The sequence below is a fragment of the Pelodiscus sinensis genome, chromosome 6, assembly GCF_052426305.1.
Source record: "Pelodiscus sinensis isolate ZL-2025 chromosome 6, ASM5242630v1, whole genome shotgun sequence".
NCBI lineage: Eukaryota > Metazoa > Chordata > Testudines > Trionychidae > Pelodiscus > Pelodiscus sinensis.
The window spans coordinates 47,988,459-48,015,476 of record NC_143057.1 but is presented as its reverse complement, the minus strand read 5'-3'; the positions used below and the strand labels follow the sequence as shown (position 1 = coordinate 48,015,476).

General features: G+C 41.0%; 1 protein-coding gene across 6 annotated transcripts in view; it reads left to right on the top strand.

The window, feature by feature from the left end:
• SHC3 (SHC adaptor protein 3) overlaps positions 1 to 27,018 on the top strand; it is an 86,074-nt gene that overhangs the window by 43,993 nt on the left and 15,063 nt on the right. For all 6 annotated transcript variants that reach the window (XM_075931868.2, XM_075931865.2, XM_075931869.2 and 3 more), the window contains 6 exons: positions 1,670 to 1,733; positions 6,722 to 6,841; positions 10,432 to 10,485; positions 14,861 to 14,912; positions 22,525 to 22,651; positions 24,273 to 24,426. In XM_075931868.2, coding sequence (XP_075787983.2) covers positions 1,670 to 1,733; positions 6,722 to 6,841; positions 10,432 to 10,485; positions 14,861 to 14,912; positions 22,525 to 22,651; positions 24,273 to 24,426 — 571 coding nt within the window. The remainder of the gene's footprint in view (positions 1 to 1,669; positions 1,734 to 6,721; positions 6,842 to 10,431; positions 10,486 to 14,860; positions 14,913 to 22,524; positions 22,652 to 24,272; positions 24,427 to 27,018) is intronic.

The window sequence follows — 27,018 nt, the reverse complement described above, 5'->3', positions numbered from 1 at the left end:
AAAAACTGGAATAATAGAAATGGGATGGAATTTAATAGCGCAAGGTCATGAACTTCAATGACTAAATTCAGTCACTGAATGGTGAAATGGAGGGATTTAATCTTGCTTTAAGGGCCTGATCCAAAGTCTGTTGAAGTTAATGTCAAGTGTTCTGGTTTGGGCCCTAGGTGAGAAATGCCACACGGCCTTAGCTATAGAGTCGTTTCCTCTATAATCAATCAATAACTTCATTTGTTAGACAATCATCTGGGTGTGCACTCACATACATGCATGCTCATACACCACACTCATGCTGATCTCATACATTCAGATGGATTATGTATTGTCAGAGTAGAATTAATGTAATATTTCCATTATTAATGATCTTTCAGGTTGTTTTTGAGATTTTGGCTATTTCTAGTTGTGTGGGTTTTCAAGCTTGCTGTGGTGTGGGGTCTCTCCAGTTTTTTATTTATATCAAAAAAGATTTTGTATAAAAGAAATGTCAGCTGTCCACTTGGAAGTATACGCACAATATTCTGTTAATAATTTGAGATCTCCCTCAAAATTTAATACTGTTAAACTGAAAAATATTGTTTATCTTTATATGTTTAAATATATGTTTGTTTATCTCAGTGGAGCCATTACAAACTATTTCATCAATCTAGCCTAGGTCCATTACAGCTTTGATACTGACGTGTCTAAGAATGACTGTGCATGCATGTTTACAGATTTTCAAGGATTAACAATTAGGCTGGCACATTTGACCTATTGTTTAAATACCAAAAGGGCCTAAAGATATTTAGCTTCATGATCTGCAAAATTACATTTTGAAATGTAGTCATATTCTACATTCAAATTACCCCTGAGTGTATGTTTCTTTCACCTAGCCTATTAGCATTAATTTCCAATGACACAGGTGTTGTTAGAAAATGAAAACATAATGTATATGATAAGATATTTGTAGGGCTAAGTCAAGGTCACAAAATATGGGGGTCATAACAAATAAATACCAGTAAAACCTTTACACCATAACACACTATCATATATTTTCTTTACAACATGTACTTTACAGCAGAATGATTGCAGAAATATTTTTGGGAGTTTTGATGCTACGTGAAACCAGCCTTGCTTCACTCCTCAAAAGTGTCAGAGAGGGAGGAAAATTATCATTTCTATGTTCTAAATGTAGGAAAAAACAAAAATAAATACAAATATTTTCAAACAGTGTTTAACACTTAAGAGCAATATTGATTTTAAGACCCAATCTCTCACAAGGATTTTAAAAAATGAAAATTGTGCAGCATATACCAGCTCTCCAGTAGTGTAAAGAATCAATTTTAGAATCAATCAAGAAACCTTGAACCAAAATTGAGTTTTATCTATCTTGTACCTCAGAGCAGAGTAGTCTAAATTTGGAGAAACATTCACATTTGTGCAGGAAAGTAGGAGGGAAATGTTTTTGGCAGTTTGTGTGTACCTTGTTTTTTTTTTTTATTGATTCAGTTTTAAAGATCATCCTCTGGTGAGAAAAGAACTAATTGACTCACTAGTTATTGGGTCTTCACTTGAGAGTGACCCATGCCATAAAGAACTAAGTTATCAAATATTCCCCTTCAGTGCAATTTGAACATATAATGAAGAAACAAATACCTACATTTGCTTTAAAGCTTATTTTCTGTCTTCACAGGGAAGCAATCAGCTGTGTTTGTGAAGCAGTACCTGGAACCAAAGGAGCCTTCAAAAAAAGAAAGGTATTTTTCTTTCTTTCTTGTCAGTAGACCATATTTCCTTAGGTCAGCATCGTGGAAACCCAGACACAGTGGGCAGGTGAGTTGAAGTCAGAGTGAGAATTGCAAATGCAAAATCTTTCAGCCTTCTCTGTTGCAGCCACCGTAAATTGCACCTACTGCCCTTCTGGTCAACATCACTCACCAGAAGTCAAAGTAAGGGAGTGTCTCCTCTGCATATAAGATCCATATCATGGCTAGAAGCATATCTGGGTGGGGAAGTGGCTGGGGAGTGAGTGAAGTCTTAGTTCTGGCCCCATACTATGGGCCACAGCAAAGGGGGGGAAGTACACTGTGCCAGATATATGGTTGACACAAACTGTTGCCCTCCTGAAGCAAGAAGGGAAGCAGCCAGATACCATATTGTGACTCTGAGTGCTTGTACAAACCTCTGGAGCAGCACAACCTTGAACTGCCCCTTACTCAGGGCTTTTGGCATGGCTACAATTTAGCCTTTAGGAAGCCTAATTTGAAGTGATGTCAGCTTACATCTGAAATAGATTACAGTTATACTATCAACATAAATAGAATGTATGGGGGAGGGTTCAGAATGAGAACCCACGCATTGTCCTTGCTGACTTTGACCCCTTTTTCTGGTATATTTTTACCTGTTATGGGCCACCTGTGATATTGTATTTAACTACAAGTCAAACACACACAAACATTAAAAAAATAATGCTCATCAAAGCAATGGAATCTGCTTTAGAATTGCTTTTTCAAAAAATACCTTCCATATTCAGACTTTCTAATGGGTGCTCTTAATCAGAAAGTAAAAGCAAGGAAAATGTCTTTTTTCTTGAAAAAAAAATAACATAAAAGAGCATTGGGAAAATGGGTGAAAGGGAGTTCCTAGTGCCCAATCAGCCGGCTTGTTGAATCAGGCTATGTTTATGCTACAGAGTTTTTTCGGAAAAACTTCATTTACGTCCACACTGCGATTGCGTTCTTTTGAAAGAAAATTGAAAGACCAGAAGGGTTTTTCCGACACTGGTAAACTTCTTTTTATGAGGAAGAAGGCTTTTCCCAAAGGGGCTCTTTCAGGAAAAGGTGTGTGTGGATGGGGAAGAGGGAGTTCTTTCGAAAAAAAGAAAAGAGAAAAAAGCACAGGTGCCCTGGTGTCCACTCCATCCATAGTAATCACAGCTTAATTGTGAGATAGTGTCCATTCAGTGTGGATACTATCTTTCGAAAAAGCAGATTGCTTTTTCGATGCGCTTTGGCAGTGTGGACGCTCTCTTTTGGAAAAAGGGTTTTCAGAAGATCTCTTCCGGAAAAGCTTCTTCCGAAAGAAGCCTGCAGTCTAGATGTAGCCTCTGTGTGTGTTAGGCTATGTCTACCCTGCAACGTTTTGGCAACACACAAGTTGCCAAAAAGAAAGTCACTAAGGAAGTCGTGGTAACTCTAGTTAGGAATTGGGAAGAAATGCTACTTTTAAAACAAACCAGCCCTTTGGAAAGGGAAATGGTGCTGGTAGCAGCACATCAGCTAAATTTTAACCACCACAACAACAAGAACAACAAAATCATGAACTTTTGCAGGTCTGTTCCCCATCCTGTCTTCATAGTGACTCCCATATTTTTGTCAGTTTTAGCTCATGTGTCTTAACTTACGTGGCTAGGGAAAATTCTCATAGACTCATAGACTTTAAGGTCAGAAGGGACCATTATGATCATCTAGTCTGACCCCCTGCACAGTGCAGGCCACAGAATCTCACCCACCCCTCCCAGAATAATGCTCTCACCTATATCTCAGATATTGAAGCCTTCAAATACTTTGAAGACCCCAAGATGCAGAGAATCCTCTAGCTGTGATCTGTACCCCATGCTACAGAGGAAGGCGAAAAACCTCCAGGGCCTCTAGTCTGTAATAGGGATTTATTGTTCACTCTGAAGATCATACTCTGCAGATATTCTGTTGTGGATCTCCCTTTGATATCACTGCGATTTCCACTCCACACATGGAGAGAGTGTTCAACAGAGATTTGCAGTGCAAGCTGAAAAGAAGACTAATAGTTTACATAGAAAAAATTATTCTGCATGAAGTACACTGGCTTAGTGTGTGCAGTTATATCTGCTTTCAGCAGCTGTCTCTAATGAGAATAAAACTCCACTACGTACTTATAGCCAATAATGTTATTCCTTCATTTCAAGTATTAAGAATATGTGCTTTTGGTGTTGTAAATACAGGATTTGACCCCCCCTGGCTATTGTACACTTGTAATGCTGTGTAACCCATGGTTTGTTGTTATTTTACACAATTTATGCTTTAACCATTTTGTTATTTGTGTTATGAGAAATGACCTAGAGAGAAAAGTAGCAGCCCATAAGAAGTGATCACTACTCATGCAGATTAAAAGTTATCGTTCTTGAATATTAGCCCTTAAGATGTCAGCTGATCCTGTGTGAAGTGTGCATTGTACATCTTGCATGCTAGAAACTGGAGGGCTACTATTAGCAAGTTGGGCTCCTGTACTGACCATAGACTGGCTAGAGCTTTTGTCTCAGAGGTACAATAGATATGAGCCTTCATCAATTCCCTGGAATGGCTGATGTTATCTTGGATGAGGTTTAAAAACAACAAGCAGTCCTGTGCACCTTAGAAATTAACAAAAACTATATAGTATCATGAGCTTTTGTGGTAAAACCCACTTGATCAGATGAGTTGGAGTGGAAATAACAGACTCCAAGATCCATATAACAGCAAAAGTAGTACCTGTCAATTGTAGGACCCATGTTAACGAGGCTAATTAAGAGGGCTGGATGTGTCCTTTTCATAGCTTTTGATGTGAAAATGTGGAAGTTAAAGACAGAGGAAATTGGCTTTGTAACCAATTAATGTCTTTATTCAAGCCCAGGGAAACAGTGTCAAATTGGTAGATGAATTCCAGTTGTGTAATCTCTCTCTGTAATTGGGTAGTGAAATTCCTTTGTAGAAGAAGAGTTACTTTTATATCCATGATTGAATGACGAGGTGGGTTAAAATGGTCCCATATAGGTTTGTGTGTGTTACCATTTCTGATGTCTGATTTGTGTCCATTTATCCTTTGTTGCAGAGACTGTCCAGTTTGGCCAATGTACATGCCAGAGGGGCATTGCAGGCACTTAAAGGTATATATCACATTAGAAGCTGTGCAGTTGTATGAGCCCCTGAGTTTGTGGCTTATGTGGTTAGGTCCTGTGATGTTGTCACTTGTATTGATGTGTGGACAGAGTTGGCAGCGCGGTTTGTTGCACAGGAAGGTTCCTGGGTGAGTGTATCTGAGGTGTGATTTGTGGCTGCTGGAAAGGATTTGCTTCAGCTTAGGGGGGGTTGTCTGTAGGTGAGGATTGGCCTGTCTCATAAGGCCTATGAGAGTAGGGATCATTTTCCAGGATAGGTTGTAGATTGAAAATGATGTGATGGATAGGTTTAAACTGGAGGCTGTAAGTTATGACCAGTGGTGTTCTGTTATTTTCCGTGTTGGGCCTATCTTGAAGATGTTGACTTCTGGGTACTTGTCTGGTTCTGTCAATCTGTTTCCTCACATTCCCAGGTGGGTTATTTAGATTAAAGATCTTTATAAGTGTCTGTCTTTGTCTCTGTCTGTGGGATTGGAGCAAATCCGGTTGTATTTTTAGTCTTGGCTGTAGAAGACAATGGATCGTGTGATGTGTCCTGGATGGAAGCTGGAGATACGTAGGTAAGAATAGTGGTCAGTAGGTTTCCGGTATAAGGTGGTGTTTATGTGACCATCATTTATTTGTACTGTAGTGTCAAGGAAGTAGATCTCTTGCATGGACTGGTCTGGACGGAGGTTGATGGTGGGGTGGAAGTTATTGAAATCCCTGTGGAATTCCTCAAGGTTCTCCTTCCCCTGGACTCATATGATGAAGATGTCATCAATGTAGAATAAGTAGAGGAAAGATGCTAAGGGACAAGAGCTGAGGAAACATTGTTCAAGGTCAGCTATAAAAATGTTGGAAAATTGTGGTGCTATGGGAGTACCCATAGCATTGCCACTTACTTGAAGGTATACATTGTACCGAAATTGAAAATAGTTGTGGGTGAAAACATAGCTCAGCCAACACCTGTTTTGAGGTATCTTCAGGAATAGCATCCCATGACTGTTTGTAGATCATCCTCATGTGGAATGTTCATGTAAAGAGCTTCTACTTTCATGGTGGCCAGGATGGTATTTTCAGGAAGATTGCTGATGTTCTGTAGTTTCTTCAGGAAGTCGGTGGTGTCTCAAAGATAGCTAGGAGTGCAGATAGAGGAAAGAGTCAACATAGCCAGATAATCTTGTTATATGAGTGACAATGCCTGAAATTATGGGACATTTGGGATTTTCAGGTTTATGGATCTTGGGTAGAAGATAGAAAACTCCTGGTTGGGGCTCTGGAAATGTATTTGTATAGATTTGGTCCTGAGATGTGTCAGGGAGATATCTTGGTTTCTGTTATTTTCGCTCCAACTCATCAGATGAGTTGTGTTTTACCCATAAACGCTCATGATTCCATATATTTTGATTAGTCTCTAAGGCAGTGTTTCTTAAACTTTTTAAGACCAAAGAACACCAAACAATATTTTTTTTAATGAGGAACACCAAGGATTGTTGAGGGGAAAAAGAGGAGGGGGGGAGTTACTGAGCAAAAAAAAAAAAAGTTGCCTACTTCTTTAAGGGCAGCCATTTTGAACTCTGTTATTCTCAGAGGCACACCTCTGACTATCTCACAGCACACCAGTGTGCCTTGGAACACAGTTTAAGAAACACTGCTCTAAGGTGCCACAAGACCACTCCTTGTTTTTAAAGTTACAAACTAAGGTATGTGGCTACCCCTCTGAGACTTTTAAATGAGGTTTGTTACACACAGTGATACCATGGGGCTGAACAGTATAATGTAGTTTAGCATCCCATTTCAGTTACCATCACGAATCGACAGAGAACTAAAATGTGCTACTTTACTTCACAGCCACCAAGCAAAGCTCTCTCTAGCATCTTGGGAAAGAGCAATCTTCAATTTGCAGGAATGAACATAACTCTGAATATATCCACCACGAGCTTAAATCTAATGACTCCTGATTCTAAACAGGTTTGTGTATAAAAATCCCTAATAGTCTATTGATGAAAAGCATAAGGCATAATGTTTGCTACTTGATAAAATGCTATTATGCTTCTAGTGTTATTTCTTTATAAAATAAAAATTAATGAAAATATAAAATGCAATAGATTAGTTTGTTTACTCATTTAACATAGAGCGGTGAAAATAATGTTCTCTCAGTAATTCCTCTAAAAAGGACCACTCTACACTGTGAAATGGCTTTTTCTGGCAGAAAAAGGTCCAGTTCCAAACTTTGTCTGTGTTGGGTGGAGGTATTTTAGTTCTGATGCATCTATGCTTTAGAGATGAATGCTATCCACAGTGGGTTTTTTTCTTTTCCTACATGTTGTTTTAGAGGGCATTCTATTCATAAGGTAATGTTAAAAAGCCTGCTTTGGGGGGTTTGTTCTTCTGTGGAATATCCTACTCTCAGAAGAAGGAAACCTGTCACAACCAATCCCTTTACTCTTCTCCTTTGTGCCAAAGGTATATGTTGACTTTGGGGAATCACTGCAGTGGATTGTGAATGATATATGAGAAGAGAAAAAAACCTTGCTCGCTGTATAGAGAGAGCTGGTAGTGTTGCATAATCACTGCTTTGCTATTCGCTGTGAGCTACGTACTGGGTTGAGGCACTTCATGTTCTGCCTAGATACAGCTAAGAAAAAAACCCTGCTGTGCCACAAGATAAAAAATAAACAAGAAACACACACACACCTGAAAGGTTTCCCCACCATTAGCCCTATATAGAAGATGCTGTCATTTTCTATATTACTAGTTCATACACTAGTAGCAGCACTATTGCATATTGTAGTGTTTTGTACCATTATTAAAGAATCTGATGCATGGTACTTTTTAGAAGGGCAGTTGTCCCCAGCTTTCACTCCTGGCACAGGGAACCTTTCCTTAGCACAACCCCTCTGCAAAACATACAAAAAAACTGAAGGCAATTTAAAAATAAGTTATTTTTTTAAAAGGACAGAGTCTCAGCTCAGTGCAAAGCAGCAGACTTTTTCGGATGTCAATAGAGCAATGCTGATTCATACCAGCTGGAGAGCACCCCCAAACATTTTGCCTTTTTTCTGAACTGGGAATAGAGGCAGATGGCCAATATAATGTATCTCTATATTGCCTATATTGTGATTTGGTGAGCCAGATCTGGCTATGATATGGAGGACTGGGAAATAAAGGGGTCTTTGAGAAACCAGCAAGCTGTTGGGGGCTCTTCATTGTTTCTGGTCTATAATAGGAATGTTGGCTTACCCCAGAGAGTGTTTTTGGAACATATAAAAATGTACTCTGCTTACTGTAGCATACCTTTCAGAATACTGAAAGCAAGGCTAGTCAAGTGGCCTTGTGATTAATTCTTTATGGTGCCATACAGGAGATAGGCCCAATTCTTGTTACAAGTCCCTTGTTCCTGGATGAACAGGGGTTGGAAACCATGAAAAAATAGCATGTTTAGTCTTTGAAGTAGGGAGAGAAGGAGCCAACTGAGTTGCTCCATTGAGTTAACCCTGTTAGTTAGGAGTGACGTTGAGGCATGGAGTGAATGCCTTAGTCCTCCATGATCAACGACCACTGTGATGTAAATCTTTGTGGTGATAGTGGGGAGGGAAACCCTTCCTTGGGGATAAAGAGAAATATAGTTGTCCACTGAGATTTAAAAAAAAGAAAGGTCTGTTGAAAGGTTATAGTTGGATGAGCAGCAGGGGTTGGAAGTATTCTAAAGGGAGCATGCGTTACCTGGAGGAAGCACTTCACATTATGCTCTAGTGACTCTGGGAAGGACCTCCAAGACACACTCACGTTCAGCCATTTTCTCAACAGAGCAGACACTGCTAGGCAGGTTCTTTCAGGTGCAGGAAGAAAGGAAAATGCGTTGGCTCAAGGCACGCCTCTCTTCATGATCTCCGCTTCCAAAATAAAGAATACTTGATGTATACTAAGCTCTATGCTTCTTTTTCCATAGGGGATGATTAAGGCCTAAATTCCTTCTTAATAAGAACATGATCCTGTGCCAGTGAACTCAGTGGCACACCGCTTTTTGAGGGCAGTGATGCAGGATCAAATGAACTTTCTTTCACTGGTTGTTCAGTGACTTTATTATTTCAAGAGTTAAAAATCTGACTCACAGCACAGTAACACAACAGAATCTTCCTCTTCTGACGAGGAATTCATATCAATTCATGTATCTTTCATGCTGCCTCCCAAAGAAACACTACGCAAGTTAGACCTCAGGTGAATTGAAATTGAATTGTAGTTGGTCACTTCAAATACATTAGAATTCACCTGGGCATATGGTCAATAGTACTTGCATTTACAAACTGGACTCAGAATCCTATGTGAAACACATAATTACATTAAAACATTTGCTCTGAAACATTTAATTACATGGTAGATATTATGTATAGTGTTAGGATAAGACACATAATAAGCACATACAGCAACTGCCATATACAGTAAATCGGCGAGGCCAGATCTTTAATGTATGAGAGTGACACACCAGTTTGTACCAGCTAGAGTGATGGATGAGTGAAGACTTTTAATCAGGGGTGGCCCGAGGTGGGCTGCGGCAGCTGGCGCCCCAGGCAGAACAGCCATCAATGGCATGACGTCATCATGGAGCGCCCCAGGCGCCCCATTGAAGGCAGTGCCCTAGGCGACGGCTGAGTCGACCTATATTCATGGGCCACCCCTGCTTTTAATAAGTAGAATAATATATACTGTAGTTCCATGAGAATGACCACCTCCACATCTGGTATATGACGCGTAAGTGAAGTAAGCCTAGTTCTCAATTATATTAAGACCCTGCCGACATTGTTAAATTGACCTAAAGCCTGGTGTAAGCATCTCTAGGTTGATAGAATTCCTTCATTGACCTAGCAACTGCCCCTTGGAGACATGGGTTACATAGGTCAATGCAGGAATCTCTACCATTGGCATGAGAAATGTTTATGCTGAAGCACTGCAGAAGTTCAGCTGTGCCACTGTAGTATTTAGAGTGTAGACAAGCCCTAAGGTTTCTTTACAGTGATGTGATAGATAATCTCAGTGTGTCAGAAAGCCTGTCTGGTGTCCGCCATGTTCAAATCCACAGAAGGTTATGGAAGCCTTTAATGTTTGCCCATTATAGCCATGCGGTATGTTGGAGCTATGTGTTTTGGGTAAGTGTACCTTTTTGATCCATTCATCACTAGTGACAAAACCCTACTTCAACTGATTAAAGTTTCTGCAAAATATCTTCCTGGAACAACATTTTCAGCTATGATACTGTATGGCAGAGCTATACAATTTACTTGAATTACTTTTCTGTTCATTCATTGCTATTATAAAATGTCATCCTCATTAACTTAAGAAAAACCAGAAGTAGGGATAGCCAATATTCTTAAACTTATTTGCATCAGCAGCGTGTTCTCAGTGACTAACTCCTCATAGATGAAATGCAAAAATTTATTTTGATCTTGTTTTCAGATTTTACATCACCCTCACAAACCATAAAAAAAAAGAAAACCAAAGTGATAATTTGCATAAGAGAAGTTACTGACTCATGGTTGTATTTTTTTTTCTGATCCAAACAGATTATAGCAAATCATCACATGCAGTCTATTTCCTTTGCGTCTGGAGGTGATCCGGTAAGCATTTCTTTAATCTCTTTCTTCCATACATATTGCTATAGGCCATATAGGAGGACCTTAAGCCAGGATTTATCTCATGTCTTAGTCAAAGGAAAATATAAGCATGTAGCTCTTGTTTCTTTTTTCATACGCTTTCTCGACTGCTGCCATCAAACTCTTTTTGAGGGATACCACTGACAGTTAGTCACAAATCCTCCTCTTTGAATGACTGATAGGAAAAGTGCCAAAGATCCCAGAGCATTTAATATACATCTGATAATTAGGGCCTCCTATTTTTCAAAGTAAGCACAGTATTTTCATATGAATATCTTTTTACTTTTCATCTTAATTATTATCCAGTTTTCCCTTCCTGCAGTAAGGATGTAGCAGTATTTCTAGCAAGGTAGCCCCAGGTAATTTTTCTTTCCTTTTTCCTCAAATCTTTTGAAAACTGAGAGCCAAATGCTGCCCTCAGATGTGTTCATTCCACTCATATGTTAGAAGAAGGATTTGGCTTTCAGGAGAAGCCCAGATCTGCAGTTCTAAATGTGCCATGTTTAGTTTTGCTCTCAGATACTTCTGTGCAACTCACATTCAATTCATGCATATCAGAGGGCAGACTAAGGATGTTAAGAGGCAGGTAATCAATTAATTGTGTAGTTGGTAAAATTTTTATTGACTACATGATAAGGGAAGGTTTCCTCAGTCCTGGCTTGCGCCAAGTCCAGGAGTTATCTCCACTGCAGCTCTGCAGGTTAAGTGTAGTAAGAGCTGAGCATACAGGGAGCCCGGCTCCAACTACATTTAAAATGCAGCACTGGGACTGTTTAGTCCCAGCTTGTGCCAGGTCCAGCAGCCCCTGTCTGTGGGAGGCTCCCAGTGGGGAGCTAGAACCTGCTGCAGACAGGGGCTGCTGCCAGAGCAACCTCTTCCCTCAGCCAACCTGGGATGCAGCTTTGCGGCAGTCTCCCCCCTCCCGTGTAGCTGTTTCTGATAGAGGCAGAATGTGGGGGGAAGGTGAGGGACAGGTGGCACAGCAGGGATGGTGCTGGGGGGAAATGGCTTTTAAGATGGCTCCCCCCCAGCACCAGCTCTTGCTCCTCCCCTTACTGCCTCTGCATCACAGGCAGCAAGGAGGGGTTGGGGAGAGGGAGCAAGTAGTCGAGTAGTGATAAGCCTAGGCTTATTGGGTTGTCAACTACTTGCTTACATCCGTAGGGCAGACCTGGGCTTGTTCCTTGTCTACATATTCATATGAGCTGTTCTCCCAATTTCAGAAATTCATAATTTCAGAATAATGTCCTAGCCAGGAAATAGTGAGAGAATCTCGGACCAGCAAAAGTCCCTCCTGAGTCTTGAAAGCTTTTTTATCTAGATTGCTCAACCCATTCCAGAAGGGGCAGGGCTTCAGGCAGAAAGAGCAGGGCTGGGGGCTAGCTTCTCCCAGCTAGCCCTTCATCATTGTGTAGCCTGCACTGCCCAGGACTCCACAGTGGTGATTTAAAGGGCCTAGGGCAGCTGCCCCTCGTTTTCCCATCAGCAGCTCTGGGTGCCCCACACTGCTGCTAGCCCAGACAGCAATTAAATCATCATGATTTAAAAGCAGCAGGGAATGCCCCCAACCCCAGCTGCTGCCATGCTGCACAGTGCTGCTACTGCTATTTAATAATGGCAGGGAGCTCCCAGCTGCTGCTATCATGGTGTCAGTGGACCCAGGAACCCTGGATCCTTTTAAGTTACTTGGGACCGTGGGCAATTGCCCATTTTCCCCTCCCCACATTGGCAGCCCCGTATATCTCTCCCACCTCAACTACGATATGATTTAACTGCACCAGCTCTTCAGGGCAAACTATCCTTGACATGTTTGCTTGTTGACTGCTATCAATTTGCTAAATGGGTTAATGTGGATAAAGCAGGGATACATTTGGGCCATGGTACAATAATACTTCAGGGAGTAAAAAACTGATCACCAGCACCTCTGAAATACCGTGGATTGCAACAGATGCTGGAAGTGAACAATTCCTGCAGTGGGCAGAGGCGTGATTAGTAAGATCCCTGCCTCCATAAATAAGCTCTTTGCTGCTCCATCTGCCATCCTAGTCCTAGCAACACCACCATCCATTGGCAGAGTGATTTCTCAGGAAACAACCTCAGCAGCAGCAGTAAGAGATTTGGATTGAAATAAGCAGTATTCCCAGTGTTCTAGCAAGATGAAAGTCATGCCACTGAGTAATCAAATCGGACCAAGTATGGGAGCCAACAAGAGCTGGTGTAACTGTAAAGTAAAATCCACAACAAGATGATCTCATCCTGGGGGTGGAGAGGAGGGTAGGTGTGAGCCTCCATTGACATTCAGCGGGCTTGCCACAGTAGGCTCCTACTTGGGAGGACTTTAAATAACAAAGAGCTTGCTCATGTGGTTTCTGTCTCTCACAGCTACACTTAATTACAGCCTGACACACCAAGCATGCCAAACCAGCCTAGCAGTATATCCTAACATTGCACTCACTAGTTTCTTTCCTCCTCAGGGGTGAAATCCACCATCTCCCACCAAAGTCCTATCCCATACATTAGGTCACTGGGAATATTAGAAATGCATGAATGCAGAGAGAGGGCTGTTCTGTTCTGTGCAGCTTCTTTTACTGCCTTTTTACTGTGGTATCTGAGGGTGTGTCTAGACTACACCTCTCTGTCGACAGAGAGATGTAGATTAGGCACATCAAAATTGCTAACAAAGGAGGGATTTAAATATCCTGTGCTTCATTAGCATAAACATGGCTGCCACTTTTTTCTGAAATAGAGTTTTTTCGAAAAAACTCAGCAGTCTAGACACGGATCTGTCGAAAATGAATCCTTTTTTGACAGATCCTGTAAATCTCATTTTTTGAGGATTAGACACTAACCCTCCCTTATCCCCCCTCTATTCTAAAATCTGATTTGTCTATTTTATATGTGTTCACTTTTTTTGATTGTATCCCTTTGGTAACAGTGCCAAATTTCAAAATAAGCTATTTTGAAACTACCTCGAAATAAGCTACGCAATTTGCACTATGCAAATTGCTTAGTTTATTTTGAGGGTGCAGTGTAAACCTACCTTAAAGTTTATACAAGGATATTATAAGTAATTGTCAGATCCGTCAAAGAGTATGTCTACACTGCCACCCTAGTTCGAACTAGGGTGGCTAATGTAGGCAATCGAAGTTGCAAATGAAGCCCGGGATTTAAATATCCTGGGCTTCATTTGCATCTTGCCGGGCGCCGCCATTTTTAAATCCCCGTTAGTGCAGTCTCCGTGCCTGCGGCTATACGCGGCACGGAGTAGGTAGTTCGAATTAGGCTTTCTAATTCGAACTACCGTTACACCTCGTTCCACACCTAATTTGAACTGCCTACTCCGTGCCGCGTGTAGCCACTAACGGGGATTTAAAAATGGCGGCGCCCGGCAAAATTCAAATGAAGCCTGGGATATTTAAATCCCGGGCTTCATTTGCAACTTTGATTGCCTACATTAGCCACCCTAGTTCGAACTAGGGTGGCAGTGTAGACATACCCAAAATGACTAACATCTGTCATATGTGGTTTGTTCTTGCTCCAGTCCTTTTCCCCCGGAGAAGAACTGTGTATGCAATATAATGTTTTGGTTTTGTAGGGTTTTAGTTGGTGGTGGTGGTGGTGGTGGTGTGTGTGTGTGTGTGTGTGTGTGTGTGTGTGTATAAATACGTACTTGCTCTTCTAGGTTTATATTAGAAAAGGTCAGGTTGAAGGAGTGTGACTTACATTTGGAGTGAAAGGTGTTGAAGTCTGTGATTTCCTTACTTCTGTGGGATTTTTTTCAAAAGTTTTGGCCTGGCACTCACAAAGGTTCCATCTTCCAAGCTTTAGCCTTGCGATAGGAAGTTCCATTGTGCCTGAGGACTGGAGTTGTCAACCATAGTTTTCATGTCAGAGCTTCAGACAATCTTTAGTTATACTGAGCCCAAGCCAATGAGTGTTTTGAAGCTGACAGATAACTCAGAGACCTTGAAGTTGACTGAGGGACCTTCATTCTTCTCTCAATTAGGGCCTGATCCAAAGCCCAAGGTTATCAATGTGAGTCCTTTAATTGATTTCAGAGAGGTCTGGAAGAGTCCTCCCACAAGTGTGAATTAAGGATAATGCTTTGATGGCATTGTGTTAACTATATTATGAACATGGCCTTTTAAGTGATTCCATACAAAGTCCTATACCCAGTCCTATTGTGTGCAGAATGGTGGGTTATCAATCTGTTCTATCCTCATTACCATGGTATTTGAGCACAGGCTATCACTTCATGGGAAATACTGCTGTGCTCTTCTGTTACAGTGCAATGCAGAAACAAATCAATATATTCATCAGATGTTTATCCATTTTGTAGGATACAACAGACTATGTTGCATATGTAGCTAAGGACCCCGTTAATCGCAGAGGTAAGGTTTTTTTTTAATATTTGATGCCTTTCATTTAAAAAGCATATATTCATATTTTCTTTTTATTAGATTTTTTCCAGAAAAAGTAAATGCAGCACAATAAAAAGTTTACATTAGGGTTGTTTACAAGAAAAATCAGCATTGCATTAATGAGCAGCCACACACTTTAGTCCAGCAAATTTTTGCCATGAATAATATATTTCAAATAATTTCAATGCTCTTCATGCCTGGACTAGACCTTCCTAGCCTACTTGCTGAAAGTCATAAGGAAAGAGATTATAACCCACTTTGTTTATGATCTTCAAACTGTTACCTAGTTTTCCTTCTACTTTCCCTGCAATCAGGCAGTGGTTTCTCTCAAAGGCACCTCTTAGCAATAGCCTCAAACAAACAGGATTTATGATTCTGTTCTGAGTCTCATAAATAAAACCAAATTATACAAGAAACAGAAGAAATCATAATCTCAAAGTAAAGGTACAAGTTTTAGACCAATTGTATCAGTATCTTCATCAATGATTTAGATAATGGCATAGAGAATACACTTATAAAGTTTGAGGATGATACCAAGATAAGAGGAATTGCAAGTACTTTGTAGGATAAGATTATAATTCGAAATGATCTGGACAAACTAGAGAAATGGTCTGAAGTAAATAGGATGAAATTCAACAAGGAGAAATGCAAAGTACTCCACATAGGAAAAAACAATCAGTTGCACACATACAAAATGGCAAATGACTACCTAGAAATGAGTATTGCAGGAAGGGCCTAGGGCTCACAATGGACCATAAGCTAAATATGAGTCAACAGTCTGACTCAATTGTTGAAAAAAACCCTGATATTTTAGTAGGAGTGTTCTAAGCAGGACACAAGAAGGAATTCGTCCATTTTACTCTGCATTGGTTAGGTCTTGATTGGGGTATTGTGTCCATTTTTGGGTGACACATTTCAAGAAAGATGTGGACAAATTGGACAAGGTCCAGAAAAGAGCAACAAAAATTATTAAAGGTCTAGAAAACATGACCTATGAAGGAAGATTGAAATAATTGGGTTTGTTTAGACTGGAAAAGGAAGACCGAGAAGGGATATAACAGCTTTCAAGTATCTAAAAGGTTGTTACAAGGAAGAGGGAGAAAAAATATTCTTCTTAACATCTGAGGATAGGACAAGAAGCAATGGACTTAAATTGCAGCAAGGGTGGTTTTGGTTGGACATTAGGAAAAAAATCCTAAGTGTCAGGGTGGTTCAACACACGAATAAATTGCCTAGGAAGGTTGTGGAATCTCCATAATTGCAGATTTTTAAGAGCAGGGTAGTCAGACACTGCCAGGGATGGTCTTGATGGTGGTTGGTCCTGCCATGAGTGCAGGATACTGGACTTGATGACCTGTCGAGGCACCTTCCAGTGTCTTATGATTCTGTGAAAAGGCATCCATCTGTGTGTATTTCAGAAAGCTTTGTAAGGCCTTAAGTTTGTTACAATATATTGTATAATTACATATTAATAATAAATAGATTCTTGGTTAGAGTTTAAGGCCAGAGGGTCCTAACCGGAGTTCCTGAATATCACAGCTCACTAAACTTCATTCAGTAATTCCTGTGTCAGTCCAGTAACTTGTGTTTGGCTGTAATGTATCTTTTAGAAAGAAACATCCAGCCTAGATTTCAAGACATCAGAAGATGGCAAATCTTTTACTTCCCACGGTTGTTTGTTCAAGTTGTTAATCACCCTCATTGTTAAAAAATATATGCCTAATTTCTAATTTGACTATCTCTTGCTTCAATTTCCAATCATTGGTCCTTGTTCTGCCTTTCTCCACTAGATTAAAGAGCCCTTACAGTACAGCATTTTCTTCTCATGAAAGTATTTATGCACTGTAATCAAGTCACCTCTTAATCTTCTTTTTGGTAAACTAAACAGATCAAGCTCTTAAAGGCTTTCACGGTCAGGCATTTTTTTCCTGGTCTCTAATCATTTAATGGCTCTTATTTTCACTTTCTGCAATTTAAAAAAAATCTTTTTTTTAAATGTGGACTTTAGAACCTGACACAGAATCTCTGTATTGGCCTCACCAATATCATGTACAGGTGTAAAATCACCTCTTCTCTGTCTTCTCTTTCTATACATCTGTCACAGTGAGGTCTCAGCTCAAGAGTGCCCCCTTGTGTCTGAGAGAGAATATGGAAGGAGTTTTCATAGCTAGTGTCCTCATGCCATCTGTTTTTGCACACCACCCAACGTGCTGGGTGAGAAGCAGCTAGTCCCATGCCCCTTCTGTGGTAACAAAAATATCCAAGAGAAGTCCAGAGTATCCACCTATCTTCTGGGCCCCATGTTCCAGCAGTTCCACTTTCTTCAGCTTAGGAGTCAAGCACTGCCCTGAGTCTTCCTAAGGCCGCTAGCAACCTCTGGCAGGTGGAGTGAATGTGTGTAATTGGCCTTTAACTCTTCCTTGCCTGTGATGGGGTTCACCTCATTACAGTATCCCATTGACACACTTTAGAAGCTCATGTTCAGCTGTTTGTCCACTGTGACCCTTAAATCATTTTTTGAATCCCTTCTTTCCAGGTTACAGTCTCCCATTCTGTAGGTCTTACCTGCATTCCTTGCTCCTAGATGGATAGCTTTGACTTTGGCTGTACTGAAACACATTTTGTTTGAATAGACCCAGTTTACCAACCAAACTACTCTATATGACTGTCCTGTCCTCATTATTTACCACTCTCCCATCTTTGTATCACCCACAATATTTAAAGCCATGATTTTATATGTACTTCTCTATTACTGATGAAAATGCTGTTATTTAAATTAGCACCCACAGCATGCTTGACATTATACATACGTATAAGAATATTCATCCTTTCCCCAAAGAGTTTAAAATGGTACGTTTCCTCTCAGAGTCTAATGTTCTTGCACTTGTCCTACCCTGTCCATCTTCCAGTTGCCCAGCCTGTAACAAGCCCCAAAAATCCTCTTTGTGAGCCAAACCTCTCCTTCCTTTTATAAGGAAAGGGGTGATCCATGAAACAAGTTAGATGCCGAAATTCCAGAGTTAGGTGCCTATTTCTCCTTGCATCATTGTGATTCATGAAACTCCTGCTTGGCTGCCACCAAGGGTACCTAAAGTCATTTGTCACCTAACTTTCTGTTGTGAAAGTTTTCTAGGCTCCCAAGTATTAGACTCTGGGGTAGATGCATTGCTGCCTCTCGTTAGGTGCCTTTATACTGTGTATGATTCATGAGCCAGAAGAATACAGATATTTAGCTGCCCAAGTCAACTGCAGAGCCTGATCTGAGGCCAATAACTGATCCAATGTGGATAAATACTTGAGTGGTCATTGGGCCAGAGAGAGAGATAGAACAAAGGAGACCCCAATGGTTAGAACACCTGCCTAAGAAGGGGAAGACTCTAGGTCCAGTCCTCCTGCTCCAGTGACTCATTATTATCCACAGTAGAACAGCATCAATAGGAGAGACTGAGGAAACCCACCATTACCAAAATGTCCCATAGTCGAATGGTGAGAGCATCTTCCTGAAAGGTGGAAGACCCCCTGTTCAAATTCTTTCTCTGTTTCTGGCAGAGAGTGGGGACTTGAACCTGGATTGCCCACATCTAGGTGAGTGTTCAACCAGTGGGTGCATGTTGTAAGGTGTGCCCCACTGCCCCTTTTCCCAGACATTTGGTATGAACGTAAGAATGGCCATACTGGGTCAGACCAAAGGTCCATCCAGTCCAGTATCCTGTCTGCCGACAGTGACCAATGCCAGATGCCCCAGAGGGAGGGAACACAACTGGTAATCATCACGTGATCCCTGTCCTGTCATCCATTTCCAGACAAACAGAGGATAGGGATACCATTCCTACCCATTCTGGCTAATAACCATTGATGGACCTAACCTGAATGAATCTATCTAGCTCTCTTTTGAACCCTGTTAAAGTCCTAGTCTTCACCACATCCTCTGGTAAGGAGTTCCATAGGTTGACTGTGCACTGAGTGAAGAAAAACTTCCTTTGGTTTGTTTTAAACCTGATACCTATTTCATTTGGTGACCCCCTAGTTTTTATGTTATGGGAACAAGTAAATAACTTTTCTTTCTTCACTTTCTTCATACCTGTCATGATTTTATAGACTTCTATCATACTCCCATGTAGTCTCTTTTCTAATGTGAAAAGTCACAGTCTTTTTAATCTCTCTTCATGTGGGACCCATTCCAAACCCCCAATCATTTTTGTTGCACTTTTTGAACCTTTTCTTTTTTGAAATGAGGTGACCACATCTGTATGCAGTATTCAAGATGCGGGCGTACCATAGTTTTGTATAGAGGCAATAAGATATTCTGTGTCTTATTCTCTATTCCTTTTTTAATTATTCCTAACTTTCTATTTGCCTTTTTGTCTGACTCTGAAAACACACTGAATGGATGTTTTCAGAGAACTATCCTCAATTACTCTAAGATCTTCCTCTTGAGTACTTGTAGCTAAATTAGTCCCCATCATATTGTATGTATACTGGAGATTATTTTTTCCAATGTGCATTACTTTACATTTATCAACATTAAATTTCATTTGCCATTTTGTTGCCCAGTCACTTAGGGTATATCTAAACTACATGGCTCCGTCGACGGAGCCATGTAGATTTGTTGTTTTGGCAAAGTCAAATGAAGCCGCAATTTAAATGATCGCGGCTTCATTTAAATTTACATGGCTGCCGCGCTAAGCCGACAAACAGCTGATCGGCTGTTTGTCCGCTCAGCGCGCTAGTCTGGACGCTCCCCTGCCGACATCAAAGCCCTTTGTCGGCAGCCCCGGTAAACCTCGTCCCATGAAGAATAACGGGGCTGCCGACAAAGGGCTTTGATGTCGGCAGGGGAGTGTCCAGACTAGCGCGCTGAGCGGACAAACAGCTGATCAGCTGTTTGTCGGCTCAGCGCGGCAGCCATGTAAATGTAAATGAAGCCGCGATCATTTAAATCGCGGCTTCATTTGACTTTGCCTATGTGTCTAATCTACATTTGACTTTGCCTATGTGTCTAATCTACATGTGTCTAATCTACGTGACTAATCTACATCTGACGACAGAGGCATGTAGTCTAGACACAGCCTTAGTTTGGTGAGATCTTTTTGAAGCTCTCCACAGTCTGCTTTGTTCTTAACTATCTTGAGCAGTTTGGTATCATCTGCAAATTTTGCCACTTCACTGTTTGCCTCTTTCTCTAGATCGTTTATAAATAAGTTGAATAGGATTGGTCCCAGGACAGACTCTTAGGGGACACCACTAGTTACCTCTCTCCAAACTAAAAACTTAAAATTTATTCCTACCCTGTTTCCTGTCTTTTAACCAGTTATCAGCCCATGAAGGGACCTTCCCTCTTGTCCCATGACAATTTACTTTTCTTAAGAGCCTTACTTTACTTATGGGCTACGTCTAGACTGGCATGATTTTCCGCAAATGCTTTTAATGGAAAAGTTTTCTGTTAAAAGCATTTGCGGAAAAGAGCATCTAGATTGGCACAGACGCTTTTCTGCAAAAGCACTTTTTGCGGAAAAGCGTCTGTGCCAATCTAGATGCGCTTTTGTGCAAAAAAGCCCTGATCGTCATTTTCGCGATTGGGGCTTTTTTGTGCAAAACAAATCTGAGCTGTCTACACTGGCCCTTTTGCACAAAAGCTTTGTGCAAAAGGACTTTTGCCTGAACGGGAGCAGCATAGTATTTCTGCAAGAAGCACTCATTTTAGACAATAGGAAGTCAGTGTTCTTGCGGAAATTCAAGCGGCCAGTGTAGACAGCTGGCAAGTTTTTCCGCAAAAGCAGCTGCTTTTGCGGAAAAAACTTGCCAGTCTAGACACAGCCATGGAGCAAAGCAGGCACCTAACTCATTTCCCCAAGTAACACTTGAGCCACCTGACTCCAGGTGGAGTGTTTCCTGTTTGAGAAACACTAGTGGAGATAGGTACCTACCTTTGAGAGAGGGGTGAGTCTTAGTGCACATTCTTGTTGTTAACATCTCCCATTGGCTAGCAGAGGTGACTTCCTGCCTAGTATACTAGCATTTGTCAATCTCATTTTTTGGGCTCCTGTTTCTCTTCATTCATTGTATAGGGAGCAAGGACCTAACATGGCTTTGTGGACTACAAAGTTTTTCCTGTGATTTTCTGGGCACTTAAAAGTTAAGCACTACAATACTAAATGTCACAACACCCAGATCTCTTTGTGGATCCTGCCTCTAATTCTTCCCTGCCAAGAAACCACCATTATATCCAAGGAGACGGTTTATCCATGATGTTATTTTTAATATAATTTTATTTTAAACACGTTTAGCAGCAGGCAACATACCCACTTCCTCTGTTGCATGCATATATATTATAATTCTCTGTTCAACTTAACTTCTTTCACTCCACATGTGTGGAGATGCCTGTATGTTACCTGGGGAATTCATTGGTGCTGAATGTGTAGCACAGCTAGTCAGACAGTTTATTTTTTTAAGGCAAATTCACTTCAAAAGCTAGTGGCATCAGTCTCAGTCTTTATGCAGGTGAAATGTGCAGCCTCCTGCAGCCCAAATCCCACTGGACATGTATGCTTATCTACACTGCCATCAGGAAATGTGATTACAGCATGCATGGACATACTCAAGCCAGCTTTGATTCAGCTATATTGTGGGTATAGATTCTTATTTGCTTAGTTATTGGGAAGGGAGTGGGTTTCTCTGCCCCCAGTAGATGTAGATGTGGTGTAGCCAGTCTCTCTCCACACAGATCCAGAGTATCAGCCTGGAAGAATGTATGCTGGGGTGCGGGTTGGGTTGTAGAGCTGCTGTACTGGCTATATGCCACTGCCTTTGCCTGGGTACTACCCAGATAGGGTATGTCTACATTACCACCCTAGTTCAAACTAGGGTGGTAGTGTAGACATACCCATAGCTAGTTACACCAACATACCTCACCGTTGTGACTCTGGAGCCACCTAGCAGGACCAAAGATCTAACTGATATCCTACATATGACTACTTCGCTCATGCCTCAGTTTGGGAAAGTTCCGAACCAGTTGGAAACTTTGTAGCACAGGTACACATTGAGATCAGTGTTTAGAAAATCAACTATGGAGGCAGTAAAATTATGGAAAATAAATCAAAGGGAAATAAAGGTAAGTTTAATTTGGAATGATCTGAAAATGTTCTCTAGTGTCTATCTCTTTATTTTAATAGAAAGCTCAGAATTCTCCTGTAAATTGCTGCATGCAGTTACAGTCAGGTGATAATGAATTTATTAAGAGCTTCTCTTCTTGAAGAAGCTTTTCAAATTATAAGACTTGATTCTGGTCTCTCTTACATCAGTCCTACATGGTTTTATGATACTTCCATTAGACCAATGGAATCACTCCTGATTTCAGATGGTGTAAGTGAGAGGAGAATCTAGCCAATGTCTTAAGTTAGCTGTAGCTAATTGCTATTTTTGTTCATTCAGATTTTAATAACATCTTTACGTCATGAAAAGTACAATTGTCCTTGACTTTGAGGTCCTTAATTAATTTGAGGTGCCATTAATTACTACATCTCAGCAAAGACTGTATAAATAATGGTGTTCAAATGTTGGTATCTTTTCTTTTTTCCTCTAGCGTGCCATATACTAGAATGCTGTGATGACTTGGCCCAGGATGTTATCAGCACCATAGGACAAGCATTTGAACTTCGATTCAAGCAATATTTACGGTGTCCCTCTAAGATACCTGCTCTCCATGATAGGTGAACAGCATTTCAGTAGAATCTTTTTCTAGTTCAGCAGTTTCCATCACCAGCTGGTAAAGTGAGGGGTGAATCTATGGCAGTGCTGTGAATGAAACCATCTTAGAAGAACTGGATTTTAAACATACTTTAAAACAGGTTCCCAAGAAATGAGTGAAACATGATTTACCTGATCCATGTGGATAGACCAATATCATTTAAAAATCATGTATATACATGGCCTCTCGGCTAAAATGATTTAAAATTATAATGTCCTATCCATACTGGCTAGTTAAACCCCTGTGAGAGATAGAAAGGTGGCCCAATGCACAGGAGAAGTGTGCTAAAGGAGTTATAGTGCACATTGTTAAATGAACCTAAGGGAGCCTAAATTGTTATAACTTACGTATTGAGATGCCAGAACAAATTGTAAATTACGTCAGCTAAGAGTCATCTCTATATGTGGCCCCAGACTAAATCACTGTTTTCAGCATAGTTTTTAAATGGCTATGCTCTAGCCTCTTACCCACACTGAATGTCTTTAAGCTGTGTTAACCTATATCTTTAAAAAAATTAATTTCTGAATCCAGCTTATTTATACTCAGTGTGGATAGAGTCTTGAAGTAATGCAAGTGGATGAACTTCCCTGGAAGGATGGAACCTATACTGTAGGGTTTCTTGCAAAGTCATGCATGTTCTTGATGCAGTTTAGTCTGCTCATTTTAGAGATTTTCCTTTTTGCTGCAAGTCATAAAAATCACTGTTGTAACCCCTGATTAAAGTCAAAGAAACAGGCTTTCTAAAAACACATGAATAGAGGTCAGACCTTTCCACCCATGAAAAAAGTGCACAACATGGAAAGGTTGAGTGGGAGGAAACTCAATGTGAGATTGTTCTAAAAGGGGAACTGGATTTACTCCCTACCAATGGTAGCCAATGGTTCAGCCTTCACACTGATTTTCATATCTTTTCCCCTCATCTCAATCACTGCCTATAGCAACATTTTTAGAAACTTTCCTACCAATGCTAACTTCATATCACCTCCACTGCTATAAGCAACATTAGAAGTCCCAGGGTTGCTCTGAGTAGGGTTACTTGATGTAGTGTTACAAAACAATCCTGGCAACCCTACGCGTAGAGAGTGTAGAATGCTACCATCTGATTGGGAAGAATTTTACCTTTCCTTTGCTCTGGTGCAAATGACAGCCTGATGTGCAGTGAAACAGAGAATCAGGCCTATTGAATTCACCAAATTCATTCCTGATTTACACCCGGGTTATTTAGATCCAAAACCGGTGCCAAGATATTATGAAGGATCCTTTTTTTTAAACCATCCGTCAATCACATAAATAATACTACACATAACATGGTAAATGTAACTAGGAATAAGTTTTTAAAGGTTGTCATTAATAGAGATGTATAAGGCCTGATTTAAAGCTCACAGATGTCTATGAGAAGGCTCCCCTCAATTTCAGAGGGTTCTGGATCAGTCTCATTACAAGGATGAATCTGCTTGATTCATCCTATTTTAATTTATAAATGTAGCTTAATTATCAAAGGGCTGGATAGTATTTGGCATATGTAGATAGTTCTATAGCACTTCAGGTGCTACAAAGATGAGTAATGAAATGCTTTGCTACAGGATGCAGAGTTTTGATGAACCTTGGATGGAGGAAAATGGAGAGTCAGTGGAACATCCCTATTACAACAGCATCCCCAATAAAATGCCTCCTATTGGTGGCTTTATTGATGCTAGATTCAAAACCAGGATCCCAAATGCTGCAGATACTGCTCAGGTGAGTGAAATGTTACGTGCTTGAGCTTTCCTATTTAATGCAATGGATCAAATATTTGAAAGCAGCATTTTATTTTCAGATCAGTGCACTGACCCTGTTATATATTTGTGAAGCTTTTTGTGTATGGCTTGAATTGTTCTCTTGCAACTGTTCTCTTGTTGCTTCATATTCAGTCATGAACTTGAATAAGAAATGAAACAAGGCTCTGTATTGCTTACTATTAAATTTTGGCTCATCTTGCAATGCATGTGCTGAGGAAGAAGAGGCTAGAAATGACCTCTTCCCCATTGCGATGTCTGAAACACCTGCTCAGTAGACAGGCAAAATCAGGGCTTTCCAGGCAGGGCTGTCCTTACCCATATGCAGAATAAGCAGTAGCGTGGGACATCACTGGGTCTTAATGTCCACCCAACCACCTTTTGCTTGCCCTGTTCTGTGGTTCTGCTTCCTCCAGAAAGGATCCAGTTAACTTAAAAGTGAAAAAGCCTGACAGACCTATTAGCAGAACTTGAAACCTATGAAAGAGCCATTCAAGTGGTAATGAGGTCATTTAACAGGCAATTGCCAAAACCACGTATATACTGTCAGTTTCTGAATTGACTATGTTAGTTTACAGGACTTTAGTTTAAATTTGCTTTAAAATATTTCATCAGTGTGTGGCTGAAGATTATCAAATCACATCTCTAAAAAATGTGCCTTCCCTCCACACACCCCCACCCTCCCATTGGCTGCCATCAGGCACAGAAGCACCAGTTTAATAGTACTGCTTAGGGTCCCATACATCCTAAGGATGGCCCTGCTTCCAGATGATAGAATGCTAGGTGGGAGTGGTCCCTGGCTAATATTTTCTGCCCTCCATAAGACATGGCTAAGTAGCTAGGGAGGCATTTTAAGGTCCTATTCCCTGTTAACACACAAAAGGAAAGGCAGTGTACACTATTCCCATTTGGACTTAAGCCCTAACTGTTGGATTATAGAGTAATTTTCCTGCTTTCTCTGGCACAATTAACATTTAATTATTCAATTATATAATGTTAGTGAAACAACTTCAATGAGGGCACCTCATCAGGATACCCCATTGCTCAAAGGTTTGGGCATTCTTCAAAGAAGTGGCAATTCCCTGTTCAAGTTCCTTCTCCTTGTCAGGCAGAGGTAACTTGAATCCCCCATCCTTGACCCCACAGCAGGGACTGCATCCCCATGTGGAGCCCTCACCCCACCCTTCACTCCAACTCTTTGCCTCAATCCCTAGCCTCTACCAATATTCTGAATCTCTCAGCCCTGTTCTCCCAGCCTGCAGCCCCCTCCTGTACCCCAAGCCCCTTAACTTCATCCCAGACCCCTCATTCTCCTTCCCCAGCCCAGTGAAAGTGAGTTAGGGTGGGAGACAGCAAGCCACCAAGAGAGGGAGAAATGTAGTGAGCAGAGAATGGGGCCTTGGGAAGGGATGGGACAAGGAGCATGGCCCTGGGGAGGAGCTGTGCTAAGGTGATTGTTTTTGTGCAAATAGAAATTTGGCAGTTTAATAGTAATGCCCTCCCAACAGGGGTCTCCCACATCCCATGTGAAAACCATAATCACTGGGCTATTACTGAGGTCACCTCTTCTGTTGTTCTGGGTGGAGTCATGTGGCCTCTGAACACACCTGGTGGATTGGGCCCTTCGCATTAGTTAGTGGAGTAACACCTATCTTCCCCTGGTTCCTGAGTCGCTAGAAGAGCTAAGTACCTCCCTGCAGCCTGGGTTCTGTGAGGGTGTGAGGTTTGTGACCCATCCAATTTATCAGCATCTCCTATTGGCTAGATTAGGTAGCTTTGTGGGTTGCATTCCAAGATCCTTATCTCTCCTCATTCATTGAGCTGGAGCTGAGGTGCCTAACTCAGCTTTGTGTGTCACGGTGTTTTTCCTGTGATTTATCTAGGCACCTAACAGGTGTTGTGATGATCAGTATCACAGGCTATGTCTAGACTACAGGCTTCTTTCGGAAGAAGCTATTCTCGGAAGAGATCTTCCGAAAAACCTTTTTCCAAAAGAGAGCATCCACACTGCAAAAATGCATTGAAAAAGTGACCTGCTTTTTCGAAAGAGAGCGTCGAGATTGTATGGATGCTCTCTTGTATGGTAAGCTGTGATTGCTATGGATGGAATGACCACAAAGGCTTCTTTCTCATAGAATGAGGATTACCAATGCCGGAAAAACTCCTCTGTTCTTTCGATTTTCTTGCAGAAGAATGTAATTGCAGTGTGGACGTTCCTCAAGTTTTGTCAGAGAAATGGCCATTTTTCCGACAAAACTCTGTAGTGGAGACATACCCGCAGTGCCTAAGTCCCTTGTGGATCTGGGCCTAGGATCCTGCATACAGATGCAGAGCTACTTTCTTTGCTGACTTAGGTAATTGGATGAAGCGAGTCCAGTTAGATCCAAAGTATGACATTGAAAGGTTGAGCCTCTGTAGTTTTTTGAATTGACTAATACAGTAGCTTCAAACGTTTTCCCCCTACAGGCCACTTGAAAATTACTGAGGATCTCGGTAGACAACTTAATGATCTTTCCCAGTGTTGTTTGTACCATTAGCTAACTATTGTAAAGAG